General features: G+C 33.4%; 1 protein-coding gene and 1 long non-coding RNA gene across 2 annotated transcripts in view; both read left to right on the forward strand.

The window, feature by feature from the left end:
- Nucleotides 1-2,338: 2,338 nt before the first annotated feature.
- LOC108915853 lies at nt 2,339-3,139 on the forward strand. The gene is made up of 2 exons (XR_001964743.1): nt 2,339-2,500; nt 2,622-3,139. It is a non-coding gene; the product is annotated as an uncharacterized LOC108915853 (long non-coding RNA).
- A 9,594-nt stretch (nt 3,140-12,733) lies between these two features.
- LOC108915849 (glutamate dehydrogenase, mitochondrial-like) overlaps nt 12,734-18,567 on the forward strand; it is an 11,567-nt gene continuing 5,733 nt past the window's right edge. Inside the window, exons 1-6 of the mRNA XM_018721994.1 lie at nt 12,734-13,232; nt 14,239-14,436; nt 17,040-17,218; nt 17,360-17,476; nt 17,535-17,866; nt 17,944-18,100. Coding sequence (XP_018577510.1) covers nt 12,734-13,232; nt 14,239-14,436; nt 17,040-17,218; nt 17,360-17,476; nt 17,535-17,866; nt 17,944-18,100 — 1,482 coding nt within the window. The remainder of the gene's footprint in view (nt 13,233-14,238; nt 14,437-17,039; nt 17,219-17,359; nt 17,477-17,534; nt 17,867-17,943; nt 18,101-18,567) is intronic.

Consider the following 18,567-nt stretch of genomic DNA (forward strand, 5'->3'; position numbering starts at 1 on the left):
GAGGTGATATTGAAAAAAGAAGAACACTTTCTCCAGGACCATCATCAACTTTATTTTTTTAAATATGACCCTGGAAATTTTATTACATTTTTTGCAAGCCTTTATGACCCCCAATACTATACTGCCTCAGCCCGAACCTGATTCAGACGTTTTGTCTCAAAAAATTCATCTTCAGTGTATTCGTTCCAAATTTATCTAAATTTTTTATTTAGATTTCATTGTTTATTGAAATATCATACACTGTAAGTGTCGTTAGACCCTGTGAAATCCATCTAGTTATTTAAACTATTACCACCACGTATTAATATAAAACATTATTAAAGATTTATTCCCGTGTCCATAGTTATTTCTAGGCTTCTCGAGTGCTCAAAATTTAAACAAATTCCAATCTATTTTTTTTCAGGATATTCATACAAATACATCTGTCATGCTCTTTTACAGTTGCAGTTACAGATATAATAAATTTCGATAATATTATGCTGATCTTCATTTTCAACCTTTGCCAAAACGAAAATGTTTGAACATTTACTGAAATTTTTTAAAGAATAATATTCAGTTGGTGTTTTGGTTGTTCATATGCAATTTTAAGAATTAATTTGTCATAATAAAATTAAAATTGTAATAATGTTGTAATTTTGACGCAACAACTTATTGAGTTATGTATTTACCAAGTGATGGTAATATGTAGTTAATAATAATAAATGTTTTATTGTAACATGTGGTGGTAATAGTTTAAATAACTATATGGATTTCACACTTACAGTGTACGATAATTCAATAAACAAAGAAATCTAAATAAAAAATTTAGATAAATTTGAAACAAATACACTGAAGATGAATTTTTTGAGACAAATCGCCTGAATCTGGTTCAGGTTGCAGCAGATTGGGGATCATGAAGGCTAGCAAAAAATATAATAAAATTTCTATGGTCGTATTTAAAAAAATTAAGTTGATGATGGTCCTGAAGAAACAAAACGTTACATACAAAAATTGATTGTGCCATTCGAAAGTGGCCATGAGAAAGTGTTCTTCTTTTTCAATATTACCTCAAACAAAGCTGAAATGAAACAGAAACAAATTTCCAAAATTTTGTTTTTTTTTCAAATATTTCAAAAACTAATCATGTTAGCCTTGATTTTTTAGAGGCATAATGTTGGGCCCCTGATTACGCAACTTTGCCCCCATTTAAGCTACTTTGTACCTCTTACCGTTTCCGAGATCCCTGTAGTGAGAAGTTAATTTGTAACAGTCTGTATAAATGTTGAATCCGTATCCGCAGCCCAAAAACTGCTCTACCAGGAAATTTTTTAGTAAAACGCTAAAATATCCCCAAAAGTATAGTGAAAGAGTGAGGATAAGGTAAAGCTTTGTAATGAAAAGCAACAATTTGCAAATACTTTTAAAAAACATTTTAAAATAATATTTTGAGCATTGGAAAGAAATATATAAAAATTAAATCAACACCCTCCCCTTCGAGGAGGTTAATTCCACATCTAAGATCAAAAGTAGCAAATGTTAGTGCAAAACAATGACAAAAACCATAGCCTTGTATTTTATATTAGTAAATATATAAATGAACAAAATATAATATAACTTATCCTTCAAAAGGTTGGAAACTAGTACAGACCAGGGTGCCACTTACCCCTTTAAGTCACAAATTTATATACTCAATATTTTTGCCTGAATTTTGTTACCGCGGGTTTTAAGGGTCGCTGATTACGAATCTGAAGTCTGAATTCCTAAATAAAAAATATCGGATGTAAAAATCGGAAAAGCATTCAAAACTTGAAGTTTATGGCTGAAACGTATTGTGGTTTTCAAAGTTGCAATCACGAAGATAAGGTTTTAATTCGAAAATTCTTAAATCCGAAATGGCGGATTGCAAAATACCATAGAAATTATTATTTACCACACCCAAAGAAATGTGTCATGAATGTTTAAAAAATTGAATAATTTGAGTAAAAATCTCAGACTAATAAATAAAGGGGACGCCTTTATTTACATTCGATAGTGAAGTGTTGACATATGTGTATTTACAAACATTGGTACTTTGTGATGTCCTTGACATTGATGCCAATGTTACATTTTTATCTTTATAGCTAGGTACAGCGGTCATTTTAATTGATTATCGTACAAGGATCTACCTCATTCTTGACCTCGACTTACAAATTAGTTACATTGTAATATGCATAAGACTACGACACTATTTTCTTGCAACTTGTTTTATAACTAGAGATTTTGAATATCTGAAAAAAAAATACATTATTGAAATTCCTAGCAATACAAACGTCGTAAGTGGCATCATTGCCTGGTAGTAAACGGTTCTAAAGGGGACGCCATTATTACAGTCTATTGTTGTGGAATAGATATTAGCCGAGTTCAGTGTTTTGTGTCTTTTTAAACTGTTTTTTTATCTAATTTCAATAAAAATGCCAAAGCGGCGTATAATATGCCGACAATTACAGGAAAAGAGCCAAATATGTGCTACTTCTTTTCACAAGTAAGTTTGACATTGTTTCCATGGGCGTTCTTACAAGGGTGTAAGGTGTCCTAAGTATTTTATTTGTTAATTTATTATGTTTGTATTTTGATACTGACACTAGCTCTGTGTTTATTTGTAGAATACCATAAGATCCTGCGATACGAGCAGTGTGGCTAGAAAATTTCGCCATATCTGAATATGATTTTTCAAAGGATAATTATGTCTGTCGAAGCATTTCCGTGCCACAGATATTAAGGTAACAGTAACTGGAAAACGATGTCTCACACATGGAACTGTGCCTATTAATACAACATTTGGAAGGTAATACGTTTTAGCACAGTGTTGATGAAATGGTTGTGCTGTCTCAAAGGTTCCCTCTTCGAGAAATTGCCAGTGAAGGAAATTTTATAGATGTTGCTATAAAACATCTTCAATCACATGTTGTCCCTGTTCCATAAGAGACGAGCTGTCAATATTATGACCTCAAAATTCAGCTTATTTTTGTTGCGTACATTTAAAATATGCTTATTTTCCCATACGATTAAATGTTGTTCAATGTAAATTCATTTTTCCGTTACTTTTAGTACAAATATGTTTTGTTTTCTTTGCATTGTTTATATTCCAGCAGATTTTAATTAAATATATTTTTGCTCCTTTCCCTGTAGTTTTATTTAAATTATTTATTTTAATAAATATTCTTCCAGTAATCGAGAACTACTATGAAATAATAGAATTAATAGTAGGCAATGACATTGCTATAGCTATAGTATAATGATAGTTTCAATCGAGGAGTTTTCTTTAGTCACTCTTTTGTTCTGGAAATGTTTTTAAAATATTAATTATAGATTTTGAAGAAACCATTAACTTTTTCCTATTTATTGTCTATTTATTACACATGAAAGCTTAAATAATCGAGCACTTCTGATTTTATTCAATTAAAAAGTGTAATTTTTATGGTTTCCTTATATTATGATAGATTTTAAACCTAAACTCGGACGCCACTGTACCAGGGACCATTGTGTTTACTTTTGTATCATTTGTTTATCAACATACAATAGGTTGAGGTTACATGTTTACATTGTGTACTGAAATAGGGAATGCGGCCTCCCCTTTACTTATTACTCTGAGGTAAAAATAGTCAAATGTATAAAAATGAGAAACAAAGAATGTAAATTCGGTTTGCAGTGTGCTGTCTCTTTCCAACGAAAGGGGTGTCTTACGAGCGTTCAAATAAAAACGTGGTCGAAGTTGGCTCTGACACATTGGACGTAGGGAGTAGCTTATAGCGACCAACTTAACCTCATGTCTTAACGAGATGTATAGCAGCTGTCAGTTTCAATAACGTTAATGACTATATAACTTTATTTTAAAGAATAATCGTGATAACAATAACAAACAATTAGAGGAGCTGCGGAAAGTGTCCCCCTCCTTGTTCCAAGCACTTTTCACACCTGTTCCTCAAAGAATTAAAGACATTTTCTAAGATGCTCGGGGTATTGTTAATTTCACGAATCTTGTCTATAAATCGAGCCTGCAGATGGTTTAAATCAGGAATAGGCAGTTCAAAAATAGTGTTTTTAAGGTAAGGCCACAAAAAGAAATCACACGGCGTAATATCACATGACCTCGGTGGAAATTCATGTTCAGCATTGAGACTTATTAGTCGATTTTGGAAAACTTCCCTTAACATATTCATCGTCTCGCCTGCCGTATGTGCCCTTGCGCCATCTTGTTGAAAGTAAAAGTTTGTAATTTCGTTTTCTTCCAGCTGGTTAACAAACGAAGCGATAATTTCTTCTCTATACCTTTGCGCAGTAAGAGTACCATTAAAAAAAATAGGTCCATAAATCCTCCTTCCAAACTCCAACTTTTTGAGCGTGTAGAGGGCCCTCGACAAAAAAGTTATCTAGTTTTTCAGAAGACCACATTCTCATATTCTGTGAGTTTACGTAACCACTTATGGTTGGTTTATAAAAAAGTATTAGGCCTAACTTAGTCTTAGTATTAACCTTAATCTTAGTCCTAATAAGTTAAATGTACAGAATGTAATGTATCGGTTTATAAAAATCCCTAGTCGTAAGGAGGTCTTAAGACATGACCTTGAAAGTTCGCATCTTTTAATTTTTCTAGGATTAAGACTAAGATCTGAGAAGTGCGCATGCACAAGTATTGCATTTCGAAGCATAGTGGTCTCCTTTCTTTATCTATGGTGGTCACCATTACGCCGTTACCATAGTAATAGCTGTGGTAGTAGGTTATATTTAACTTTTCACTCACCAACAAAACAAATAAAATAACATTACCACAGAATAATAAACAAGTATTATGCTGTGATATTACTAGCCATGCGCGTAGTCGAATCGCTCATTGGTTAATCTTAATAAAATTAGGACCACACATTGTTTTTATAAACGTGTACCTATTCTTAGGACTAATACTAAGATTAGTGTAAAGGTTAATACTAAGACTAAGACTAAGTTAGGACTAATACTTTTTTATAAACCAACCATTAAATAAAACCAGGCTTCATCAGAAAAAAAGGTGATATTATGAAGTTCACCGTAGTTGTTTAAAAACCATTCACAAAATACAGCCCGTCGCGGAAAATCAACTTCATGAAGTTCTTGCTGACAAGTTAAACGATAGGAGAACAAACGCAAATCTTTTTTTAACACTGTGTGGCAGGTACCGACTGATACTCCCACCAATTGTGATAAAACACGTACAGAAGTTCTTGGCACATTTTCCATTACTTATTTGTTGGACATTTTCTTTTAATTCTTCAGTCCGCTTTTTAGGTCGGCCGCTTCCTTCTTTTCTTGTTACACTGCCCGTTTCACGAAAAACATTAACACAACGCTGAACTGCACTTTGAAAAATTTTGTACTCGACAACGCTGGGAAATTGATTTTGAAATTCTATGAAAAATTCCTCAATAGAATACTTCCATATTCCATCAATCTTGCGTCCATTTCTAAAGTAGGACTCTATGATAAACACTTTTTGTTCTTGAGAAAACACCATTTTAAACGCTTTTTAAAACGAAAATATTCAAATTGATATAGCGGCGATATAGCGCTTTGACAGATGACGTTTAAGTTCATTTGCTATACGCTACGCCCTACGTCCAAATTTTCAGAACCAACTTGACCACGTTTTTATTTGAACGCTCGTTATTAAAAATCTCACCGCCATTACCGGTGGTAAAAATTCGAAATACACTAGGCACGGAAATTAAGGGATATTAAAATAAATCCCAAAATTTTGGGTGATTTTCTAAGAGTTGTAACTTGGAGGGAAATGGTCGTAGAGAGAATAAAAAAAAGGAAATTGAAGCTTCAAGCGTCTAGTTTCCAGATCTGCAGTTTAAAATTTTTTAGCATCAGCTGTTTTCGAGTAATCATATGAAAATCAACGGAAAAAAAATTGTAAATTTTTTCTGTTTTTAAAAAGGCCCATGGACTTCAAAAAATTTTTTGGTTTTAGATAATTTAATTCTTTTCAATTTGAGCGTTTCCGGAGCCTTCTATGATTATTTGTCGCTATTTTTTGAGTTCGATCGTCGATCAATGCAAAAAAATCATTTTTGACTTTGGCAATCTATTACTCAGGAAATAATGGTCGTACAGAAAATCCAAGCAGAGTTTTGAAAACTACTTGGTATTCTCTACAAGTCGTAATTATGGGTTTTTGATAAAAAAAAATTTCAAAGTGAAAATGGTTAGAAAAAAGGTAAAAAATTGCATAATTAGGGATATTTGAATAACTTTGCATAACTTTGCAAATAATGAATAAATTAAGGATATTGACTGTAACTTTTCAACCTCAAAGTGTACTAAAGAAACCCTGATAGTTTCAAAACGCTACGATTTTTTTTTTAGTGCCCCGAATGTTTAAATTTGTCGTTTTTGCTGAAAATCAATGTAATAAGTAATTTTTCACTGTTTATTCATTTTTGTTTATGTTAAATAGTTTGTTTTAGCAATAATCCATATTTTCTTAATCAAAAAACGTTCATAATTCTAAAAAAAATGAAAAAAAAAATTCGAAAATTGTTTTTCAAAATTAAAAAAAAAATTGGTTGATTTGGCGTTGCAGATCACAATTTAATATCGGGTATTGCCGCATCTGTTCCTGATCACCGATTCTAAGCGGTCTCACATATTAATGCACCGCCGGATGTCTCGTCGCGTAATTGCTTTCCAAGTTTGTAAAAGATCCTGGGTCAATTGATGGTGATTTTGTAATTGCGGATTGTCTCATCGTCATCGACGCCCGAGCTTGTCCTAAACATGCCCAATGGGGTTCAAGTCGGGACTCATAGGTGGGTGGTTAATTGAGAGTTACCACATTGTTGGCATGAAGAAACTTTCTCGTACGTTTTGCGGTATGAAGATGAGCATTATCCTACATTAGAATGAAACGATTCCTCATGCTTGTACGCATGGTCAGGACGTGTGGTTCGAGAATTTCAGTGATGTACCTTTCGGCAGTTAATGATGGGAATGATTATTACCAGCTGAGTTCTGGTATTAATGGATACGCCTGCTCATACCATAAACCATAACTGAACCGTCATTAAAAGCCGTAACTGGCCGCGTTAAATTATTCATTCCCCACGACGACGCCAAACGAGAGATCGTCTGTAGTTGCCATGGCGATTCCGTTATGGTATGGGCAAGAGTATCCATTAACACCAGAACACAGTTGGTAATCATTCCCGGATAATTGACTGCAATCTATGATTGACTGCCGAGAGGTACATCACCGAAGTCCTTGAACCACGTATGTCCTGCCCATGCGTACATACATGAGGAATCGTTTCATTCTAATGCAGGATAATGCTCATCTTCATACCGCAAAACGTACGAGAAAGTTTCTTCACGCCAACAATCTGGTAATTCTCAACCACCCACCTATGAGTCCCGACTTGAACCCCATTGGGCATGTTTAGGACATGCTCGAGCGTCGATGACGATGAGACAATCCGCAATTACAAAATCTCCATCAATTGGCTCTTTTACAAACTTGGCAAGGAATTACGCAACGAGACGTCCGACGGTGCATTAATATACAAGACTGCTTAGAATCGGTGATTAGGAACAGAGGCGGCAATACCCGATATTAAATTGTGTTCTGCAACGCCAAATCAACCAATTTTTTTTGACGTTTGTGAAGCCTGTGGATGTTAAAAATTAAAAAAAAAAAATAAATTTGAAAAAAATGTTTGTCATTTATTTTTTAGAATCATGAACGTTTTTTGATGAAGAAAATAGGGATTATTGCTAAAAAAACGTTTTTAACTTAAAAAAATGAATAAAAAGTGAAAAATTACTTATTACATTGATTTTAAGCAAAAATGACTTTAAACATTCCGGACACTAAGAAAAAAATTCGCAGCGTTTTGAAATTATCAGGGTTTCTTTAGGACACTGACGTTGAAACGTTACAGTGAATATCCTTAGGGCACATACGCACTAAACGGATACCCGTAATGCGGACAGCCGTCCGGTTGACCGCATGTAAAAAAAATGTGTGTTTATTTACGGGGATATATTTTTCTATTCGCACTATGGTGCGGCTGCCCGTAAACCGTTCCCATCGCTTGGAGACCTGCGGCCCCTCCATCGGTCAGCCGCACTGTTAACTATTCACACTGTGCGTTCAGTTTGCGGGTCGCCATCGTGACTGACTGGTCTTGTCATTTGCGAGAAGGAGCGATGATACATGAACTGTGTTTTTTTTAAATACACATTTATAAGAAATAATATGTTTTTACTTACCGTAATACTATTACTAACTTCTCTTCAGGCTTAATACTGTTCTGGAATCGTGTATCTTTTCATTATAAAGGTTTTTAAAATGCTCAGTAATTCTTCAAATGTTTTTAGACTCATTCTAGTATATCCAAAAAACTTATCGCCATATTTTTTAACTTCTTCGAAAAATACCTAAAAGTGCTTTGTTTCTTCTCGTGTTTGCAAAAAATGAAGTACCCAGTACTTCTTTTTTCTCTTTTTTTTTCTTTATATAACGAGCGTAGATGTAATAAACAGCTGCGACTTCTTCCATCTCCATATTTGAAATGATTTGTCTGGCCGCAATTGATAGCGGTTTTGCAACCGGATCTGCGGCTGTAAATGCGACTACCCGCAATGCGTTTACTTGCAGGTTCAACCGCATACTACGGTCAATCGGACGGCTGGTCGCATTACGGGTACCCGTTTAGTGCGTACGTGCCCTTAGTGTATTCATTATTTGCAAAGTTGTGCCAAGTTATTCAAATATCCCTAATTATGCAATTTTTTACCTTTTTTCTAACCAACATTTTCATTTGAAATTTTTTTTTTATCAAAAACCCATAATTACGACTTGTAGAGAATGCTTTGTAGTTTTCAAAACCCTGCTTGGATTTTCTGTACGGCCATTATTTCCTGAGTTAGTAATTGATAGCCAAAGTAAAAAATTATTTTTTTTGCTTTTATCGACGATAACTCAGCGACAAATAATCATAGAAGGCTCCGGAACCACTGAAATTAAAGAGAATTAAATTATCTAAAACAGCTTTATGACGAAATTACCAAAAAAAATTCCATAGTCCATAGGCCTTTTTAAAGAGCAAAAATTTACATTTTATTTTCCGTTGATTTTCTTATGATTACTCAAAAACTGCTGACACTAAAAAATTTTAAACTGCAGATCTGAAAACTAGACACTTGAAGCTTCAATTTCCTTTTTTTTCTCTACGATCATTTCCTTCCAAGTTACAGCTCTTTGAAAATCCCCCAAAATTTTGAGTTAAGGTGGCCATATTTCTGGCAAAAAATGACCCGTATTTGTAGTGATTTTAGGTACTGAAATCTCAAAAAATAGAGCAAGAAGAACAAAACTAAATGAAAAATAGAATCCTTAAACTTTTGTTTATACATTCTTACCATTTAAAAGTTGCTAATATATTATTATAACTTTAAAAACACGTTTTTAAGACTCACCTTTGTTGCTAACCTAATGTCACATCTTAACATGGATTTTCTCATGCATATAAAACAAAAGTAAACAATTTTATATGCAGCACTAAGTAAGTTTATGTCATACGAATATTTAGGTGTACAGAAAAATATAAAAAAGTAGTTATTTTGACAAATTTCTGTACCTAAAAACATATCGGCATTTTTACATAAGGTTCATTATCTCACAAACTTCATCTGGTTCATTGTCTAGAAATCTGTCAAGATAATAAAAAATGTACTCAATTTTATGATAGAATAGTTCATCATCCTATTAAAAGGTGACGGTAAAGTCAATTTCTATTACACAGGGAGCCAAATTTTGCAATCAAATATTCTGTTGAAAATTAGTTTTTAACATAGGTATTTAGTTTTCTAAAAAGAAGTTTTGAGACTACTGTTACCACTTCTATTCAATTAAATACAGGGTAATTTAGAAATACAAGGAAAAAAATTAGTTACAGTCTACTTACGTGAGAAATTTTTTTATCCGTATTTTCTGGTTTCTTGATTTATAATTTTTGTAGGCCCTGCGGCTCCTTGAAATTGACCCTAAAATTTCGTTTTGAGCAAATATCTCCGAAACCGTAACCCGTAAAAAAGACAATAAACGTGTGGAGACCAATTGATAAAGTTTTAACAAATGTTTTCTTCCTTTAATGTTTAATTTATACAAAAAATCTCAAGTTTATGATACTATCTTTAGAAGATAAACGGATAATTGAAAATTTTTTAAATTACATAATTTCTTAAAATCCTTGAGAGAATAAGGTGACAGCGAAATCACGAATTCACAACTATCACTCAATCTTTTGAATTATCTTCACAGCTACCATTTACATTTTATGAATTTATACTTTTTCAAGTTTGTCAATGGTAGTACACTGCATCTTTAGCAACGTTTTCTGTAAAATTAAACTTCAAATGAAAAAGTAAAGAATAAAATTCAAATACATGGAAAAACTATTGTATTAATAATGTTCATATAGACTATCTACAACCCCATATAAATTTTATTAATGTCGCCTTTACGTTTTCGAAGATATTTGCAAAATACAAATAGTTGTAAGCCCAATTTCAAGGGGCCCAAAAAAATAAAACATAGGGAAAACAAAAAAATACGGTCGAATAATTTCTCACGCAGATTATATACCCAATTGTTTTCCTAGTATTTCTCAACTACTCAGTATATTTAGATATTTTCTCCTAGTAGTTTGTGAAAAATTTGTTGTGCATAAAAAAATTGTGTAAACGTCAAGCAGAGAAACAAATGATTGAAAATGTGAATTTGCTTTCTAATAGTGATGGTATTTATATAACGTAACAAAAACAAAGGAATACAAATAGACTATAGGCATGTTATCTTTTATTTTCGAGTAAAGAACGCCAAAAATAATTTATTAAATATTACTCATATAAGAGGGTAATTCAAAAATTTCCAAACAAATTTCTCAATCTGTTAATAAATTACTCAATTGTTATTTAAAATATTTATTATTAAATATTGTAAGAGTTGAATAATAAAGAGCAAATATAAATACATTCATTATATAATTCTATAATTTTACATTTATTATATTATATTATTCGATAGTAGTAAATAATTAAAGTCGGCACCATATGGGATACTTTTTTATTATTGGTTATATTAAAAAAAGTTAATCTTGATAAACTGCATGGCCTAAAACCCAAAATGAAATAATCAGATTTCAATTTTTTCCAGTCGTATACGAGGTTTGTCGAAAAATGTAAATTTTGTCCAAGAGTAAAGTACCTTTATTTTTTACAATATCGACAATCGTTATTAAGAAAAGTTTATCCTAATATAAAACTACGCTCAAGTATCCAATATTATCCATCTACCATTAAAAAACGGATTCTGTTATTTTTGTAAAAATAACTTCTCTAAATTGCCATCGTCAATTTACGTCTAGAGATCGAAATAAATATATAATGCATTGACGAACAAATTAATTCAATACAATAAATGTTTTATGATTTGCAAAATTAAATTATATTTTTTTTTGTTTATTTCATATTATATTGGTACCCAAAAATTATTAAAGATTATTTTTAATGGTAGATGGACAATATTGGATATCTGACCGTAGTTTTCTATTACGATCAACTTTTCTTAATAACGATTGTCGATATTGTAAAAAATAAAGGTACTTTACTCTTGAGCAAAAACATTTTTCAACAAACATCGTATACGATGCAAAACACAAATACAGTACCTACTACAAAATACACAAAAATATAAGTATCTAAGTCCAAATCACTAAGCACACAAACACTAATAACTAACCACTTTCACCGCAAAATATAAAATGGGACTGACAATGATATTGAAATTTAATATACCTACCCAAAGTAATAAATACCTTCCTAGAACTCGCGCCCCGTCCCCTTATCGCACTTGGATGCAAGTGTTATAAATTCTTTAGGACAAGGGCCGAATCGCATGACCTTCAATTCCGTTTCGGCTACCTGTTATTTACTGTACTTTAATTCTAACATTCTTCAAATATTTGCAATTCGCGTTATCTCCGCTAGGCACCAGCACTTCCTGGGATGTAAATTTATATCATTGTCTGTCAGCGATTGAGGTACTTTCTTATTTAGAACATGGCAACCTTAATTTCTATGCCTAGTGTATTTGGAATTATTCAATTTCGTGGCTGGAAACATACATAGGTATTGAATTTTCGCAACCGAGAGGAATGCATTAACCAAATTTGGACAGGGCATAGCTAACACAATGCGAAATGTCGCTTTCCTGTTAAAAATATTGTCGTCGCCGGCCATTCTGGTATGGTGAAAATTCGAAATATATGCGTGACTGAAAACATACATAGGCCTTGAATTTTCGAAACCGAAAGAGCTGCGCTAACCAAATTTGGACAGGACATAGCTAACACAATGCGAAACATCTCTTTACTGTGAAAATTGTTGTCACTGCCGTTCTTGGTGATGAACATTCGAAATATTTGGAATTATTGAATTTTCGCAACCGAGAGAGATGCACTAACCAAAGGCGAGCGCGCCAACACTGCCTGCAGAATACATAGGGGGTTTCAGTAAAAACGTCAGAATAGAGAATTGAAGTAGAACCGCAACAAAACGTATGTGAGTATTTTGCAAAAACTCTACTCAATATTTACCGAATTTAATAGGATTCTTTCCATATTTTTCTAAGTGTGATACTTAGGTAGGTACCTAAGAAGAAGAAAGACGAGTTATGATGAATATTAGTTACCAAACGATTTTCTTGGCTCACTCTGAACCACTATCTGACAGTTTTTTTATCGAACGCGATGTCAACGTCTATCAGATGGCTCGTGTAATTCACAACGTACTAAATTTCAAGAAGCCCCCTCTCTCTCAATTTATCTCTACGAAAACCTCCATCAAACTACCCTACGAAATACCAGAAAGATACCAGAACGCCTTTTACTTGGCCAATGCCTCTTTTTACGACAGTACAAACTGGTTCCTGCACAGGGCATACGAAGTTGTTTTTCCAAAGTTGAAGAGTGAACTGTTAAAAGTAGATTCTTATAAAAATCAAACTACTGATAGAGCCACTGAAAAAATCGAAGAGATTATTAAAATTTTAGATCAGTGCAACTCGATCATTGACGTCAGGTTCCCTGTCAAACGCGATAATGGGTTGCAAGAAATTATAAGGGGTTTCAGGGCGCAACATGGGCTGTCAGCGGGGTATTCGTCTTGTTTAGGAGGTAGGTACACGGAAAAAGTGTTAGTTTAAATGAAAAGGAGACTATTTCATGATTTTGAAATGTTAAGTGACCTTTTGGCTACTCCTCTGGTCTGGTTCAATGTAGACATTAGTATCACCAATGAATTTTAAAACAAAAAAAAACAATTTTTGGACTAGCGACGATGCAATAAAATTTCAGTGCTGATTGTTCCACCAAAACAGAAAATGTGGGGGTAAGCAGAGAACGCATTAGGCGGTCGTGGTCCCGTCGCACCGCGGTCCGTTCTGTGCTCAGATGATCGCGGTCTTTTACAAAATCAGTCGCATTTGGCAATTGGACACAACCTGTTAAATAGTGGCGGTGTTGTTTTAATAGTTAAGAAAGTTCTATGGAAGAGGAAGCTCCTCTCGATCGCATCGCGGTCTTGCGAGATTCTTTGGAAAAGATCGGAGGAGAACGCGAAGCGAGCGAGACGAGCTCGGGAACGTCTAGTGCGAATGCATACATTATAAAACATGGGAAGGAACTCCGCCGCGCGCGATCGAGACTAGCACGGTGTAATGTGTTTTCTCCTTAACAATTTCTCCTAAAAATGACCCCTAAAGGATTCTGTGATACTTCAAAGATTGAATTACAAATAACGATAAGAACTTCATGAATGATGTTATTTGACAGAAGATTTGGTGCACTGCACTTGTCTAAAAATACAATTCTTTGGTTTGAGATATAAAAGAAAATGTAAGAGATCATATTTAAATTTGGCATTCGGACCTATATTTTGATTTGAAGCAACTTTTTTTAATAACTTTTTAACGTATGTTACTGAAAAGCTACTATCTTGGAAAAAATAAAAAAAATTGTAAAATTATAGTTGACCGAGGATGCTTGAAATTATGTTAGAAATTAATCTTTAATGAAGCAGGAGACACACTGTATATGTCGTAATAGACAAAAACTTGAGAGAACACAGAATAGTTATTATTTACTATCTCATTTAAAAATCATATGAGAATAATTTTCACAGGTTTACGAATTCACGAGAACATAACAAGAGACCATATGAAGGGTTTGGCAGTTTTGTCCACGTATAGAAACGCCTGTATGGGGATAAACATGGCTGGTGCTCATGGAGGTATAAAAATATGTCCAAAGAACTATTCTCCAGACGAACTACAACGTATTGTCGAACTGTATTGTACGGAGCTAATCAAAAAAGGATACAGTACGTTATTTAATCAAAACATAATTTTTTTAAGTACCTACTATAACAGGGTAAAAAATGTGTAAATCTTAGGTATCGATATCAAAAAATATGTATGTATGTATTTTTTGTCTAAAGGTTGCGAAAGGGATGTTGCTCAGCCTGATATAAATACTTCGCAGAGAGAAATGACATGGATTAACAAAACCTTTACTAAATATACGGGTAAGTAACTTAAACATATCGTATTCTTAATCTTGCCCAAATCGTCAAAATTTTATTAAACACGGTTTTTTACCTCCTAATAAAATTATTTACCTATCAAATTTATATAAAACAGGTATGTATAAGGAAGTTTGAAACAGAATAATTATTGATCTCGGATTTTTCACAGAGCAGAGACAAACTAACTACATACTCCAGTCGAATTAGAGTTTGAACGTGAATAAATTATTAGCGGACATTTGTACATTATGACAGGGAAGGGTATGTAGAATGATAATATCAAAAAGGTAACTCGAAAGAAGTAACGCTATGTTGGAAAATTGCAAATAAGTGTTTGTTGTATGTTTTTTCACTTTTTTACCGCCCACGAATATCTAGACATTTTATGTTGTAGGTAATTAAATTACCTACAATTTAAGGTATCTAAAGTCATAGTTCACCAATTTATTAACTGTAAAATCAAGATTGAACATGGAAAAATAAATTTTCCAAAATTGCGCATTATTATTGCAAAAAGCGATGGATGTTGATGAAATTTATGGAAAAGACGGTCAATCCAAAGACCAACATGTATGCCAAAGGCCGATTCGATTGACCGTGAAATTGTTGCTCCAGGTATTTGTTAATTTCGTTCGTTTTTTGCAACTAATTGTTTAATCACTAAACGTCAATTTTAGAAGTTAAAATCGTAAATATAAGTTCTAATTAATCTAAAGAAATGTATCGACAAAAGAAAAATTTCAATAAGTTGAAATTAAGTAACTCTTTACAACTAACAAAGTAGGACGATATAAACAAATAATTATCCCAGGGTCAGGCAAAAGCCGCTCGGAAATTCGCTCTTTTTGCATCAAATAGAGCTTATTTTTACGGTTATTTTTAAAAAAAGAGAAATCACATACCTCTTTAAGATGGCTTTTTTATATATAACGTTAATTGTTAATTAATTATTGGACGTATCGTATCGGGATTCTAGAAACAATTAAAGAAAGAGCTAAACTTTCATTTCCAAAAAGTTTTACATTGATAGTTTATGTAATAAATGCGCTTAGTGAAAAATAACTTTAGGTACCTTAAATTGCAGATAATTTAATTGCCTGCAACATAAAACAACTAATATTACGATAGGTCGTCTAGATTTTCGTGAAAACAGCGAAAAAAAAATTTAAAAAACACGTAAATTTACCATTTATTTTAATTTCGTCAACTTAGCGTTACTTTTTTGATATTATAATAATTCTACATACCTATTTATCCCCGTCACAAAGTGCAATCAAATGTCTATAATATTTTTTTCAAGTTTTTTGATCTACCTAATTCGATTGGAGCAACAACCAAACCCGATCGTGATATCATTCTGACCCGGTTGTGACGCCACAGCTCTACCACAGCCACCTTGTGTACAGGAACATAAAAATATATGTGCAGGGTGTAACTAAAATGACTTAGTAGTTGATTCTAGATCATAAATTTTCAAATATTTTCCTGTAGACATACCCGGAATTCTTTCGTTTTCAAGATATATGGGTTGTAAAGTTTAAAAAAAATGTTTTTAAACTTAACTTACTTAATTTCAATCATATGACGAGCGATTTCATTCAAATCCGGCTTTAGTCTTTGATCGTTCAGGAAAGTAGGACATAGGGATATAGATCAGGAGATGGACATAATAATTTTCGCTCAGATTGTTTTTCTTCAAAATATTTATTTCAAAACAGATTCATCTTTCTATTGCGATAGTACACTAGCTTCCCAAAACTATGTTCTTGTATTTTGATATAATGAAAATGATTCAGGTACTCGTCATGGGTATAAAACAAAATGTGTACTGCATTCTGTTTTATACCATCTCCAAATGAAAAGATCTAGAGGGTCCATATTGAAACTTCACGCTGACCAATGCACAGGTCCATTATGTCCTATTCAACTAAGTGGAATATGAGTGTGTATAAAGTCACAATCAGTTCGAGAAACATGCGGAGAAGCACCGTCGAACATGAAAATTTTGCTTGTACGCGTATGTAACGGAGGATCGTATATAAAAATCATTTGCAGTCAAAACACAGTGCATTGTATCCAGTTGATCAGTTCAATAAGTGGAGCGATACAGGTCGGCCTAAGTTTCGTGAAATAATTCATGATTAGTTTTCTTGAAGACATGACACACCTTAGATCACAGATTGCTCAATGGAAATTGTTTATTTTCACGTCCTCTGTTACCCCTTTAAAGGAAAGCATTTATTTCAGAAACACCCTGTTCACGTGTTTTATTTTGAACAACTTGTATATCTAAAACAACGAACTTTAACATGATGTTTATAGAAATTTTTATTTCTTAATTTAATTAAAGTTTTGTAATATTCGAAATATTACTTTGCTTTGTTTGTTGTTGCTTTTAGGACAGAGTCTTAACATGGCATCGGCAGGAAAATCTAGCGATTATGGTGGGATTGAGAACCACGAACAGATGTCTTCCCAAGGAGCATTGTACGCTATAAATTTCTTTTTGAACAACGAACAGATCATGAATAAAGTTGGATTGACGACTGGGATCCAAGGAAAAACCTTTATCATACAAGTAAATGCACAGTGGTTCATAACATTAATATATTTATTGATTATATTCGGATTAAGGGTGACAATTGCGTAAAAAAAACTATCAAAATTCAAAAGAGTTGGGTAGTGTTGCGTTACTGATTCTTACATTTGAATTTTCCAGGGGCTTGGAAAACTAGGAGCTCCACTAGCTGAGTTACTCGTCAACGGGGGTGCTATCTGTGTGGGAGTTAAAGAACAAGACGCCTACCTTTATGATGCTAAAGGAATAAATCTCAAAGTAAGGATACTTAGTTTTCTCTAAGAGCAATATCGTATAAATCAGCCTACATGTTTAGGAACTGTATGAGTACAAGGCGAAAAATGGCTCGATAGTCGACTACAGCATGACTAAACCTTACGAAAACGACAGTATCTACACAGAGGAGTGCGACATCCTCGTCTTCGCCGCCTACCACAAAAGTTTGGTATGTCATATCGCCAAGGACGTAAAGGCCAAGGTTGTCGTAGAAGCCGCAGACGGTCCCTTGACACCTACATCGCACAGGATCCTCACAGGAAAGTCTAAGTTGGTGATACCCGACATCTACGCTTGCTCTGGAGCGACGGTGGCGTCCTATTTGGAATATTTGAGGAATATGCAGCAGATGAGAGTTGGTGATCTCTTGAGGTTTGCCGCGGTTTATGATTACTTATTTTTAATAACTTTGTAGCTTTTAAAGTATAATAGGTACCTACTTATTCTAGATTTTCTCGAAATGTATATGAAAATATTTTAAATCGTCTCTCTGAAAAACATGACAAAGTAGCAGCAGCTGGAGGTTCGGTCCAGATCTTATCCTCTCAAGATGATCCAAAAATCATTACAGAATCCATAGAATCTATTCTAACAGATACTGGCAATGTAAGTACATCATTACGTAATAATAATGCTGCCTAATGCGGCTTTTTGTCCATTAAATCCAACTTAATGGTTAAAGCCTGTATATGCAGTAAATTAATTATATTGCTATAGAAACGCTTCATATGCTAGCTGATATACAGGGTGGCCAAATGAAAACGAAACAGAGCCATTTTCAAGAACTGTGTCAAGATTATAAAAAAACGCTCAGACCCGTCGATTTTAGATTAAAGAAGGACATTCTTTGCTGGTATTTTTGACTCCGCCACTTTCACCCCCAAGCAAGGGTGAGCATCACCCCAAAATATTTAAATGGCATTGGGGGTTGAGTTATATTTCTTTTGAAAGCTCTTACAATTCTCTTTACAACAGACTTTAAATTCTATAATTCCGCCCAATACTTATTAAGAATTTTGATTTTAAAGTTGAAACTTATGTACAAACAATTAGTAACGGTAAAAATGTCAGTC

This window comes from Anoplophora glabripennis, unplaced genomic scaffold, assembly GCF_000390285.2.
Source record: "Anoplophora glabripennis isolate ALB-LARVAE unplaced genomic scaffold, Agla_2.0 scaffold1350, whole genome shotgun sequence".
Classification (NCBI taxonomy): domain Eukaryota; kingdom Metazoa; phylum Arthropoda; class Insecta; order Coleoptera; family Cerambycidae; genus Anoplophora; species Anoplophora glabripennis.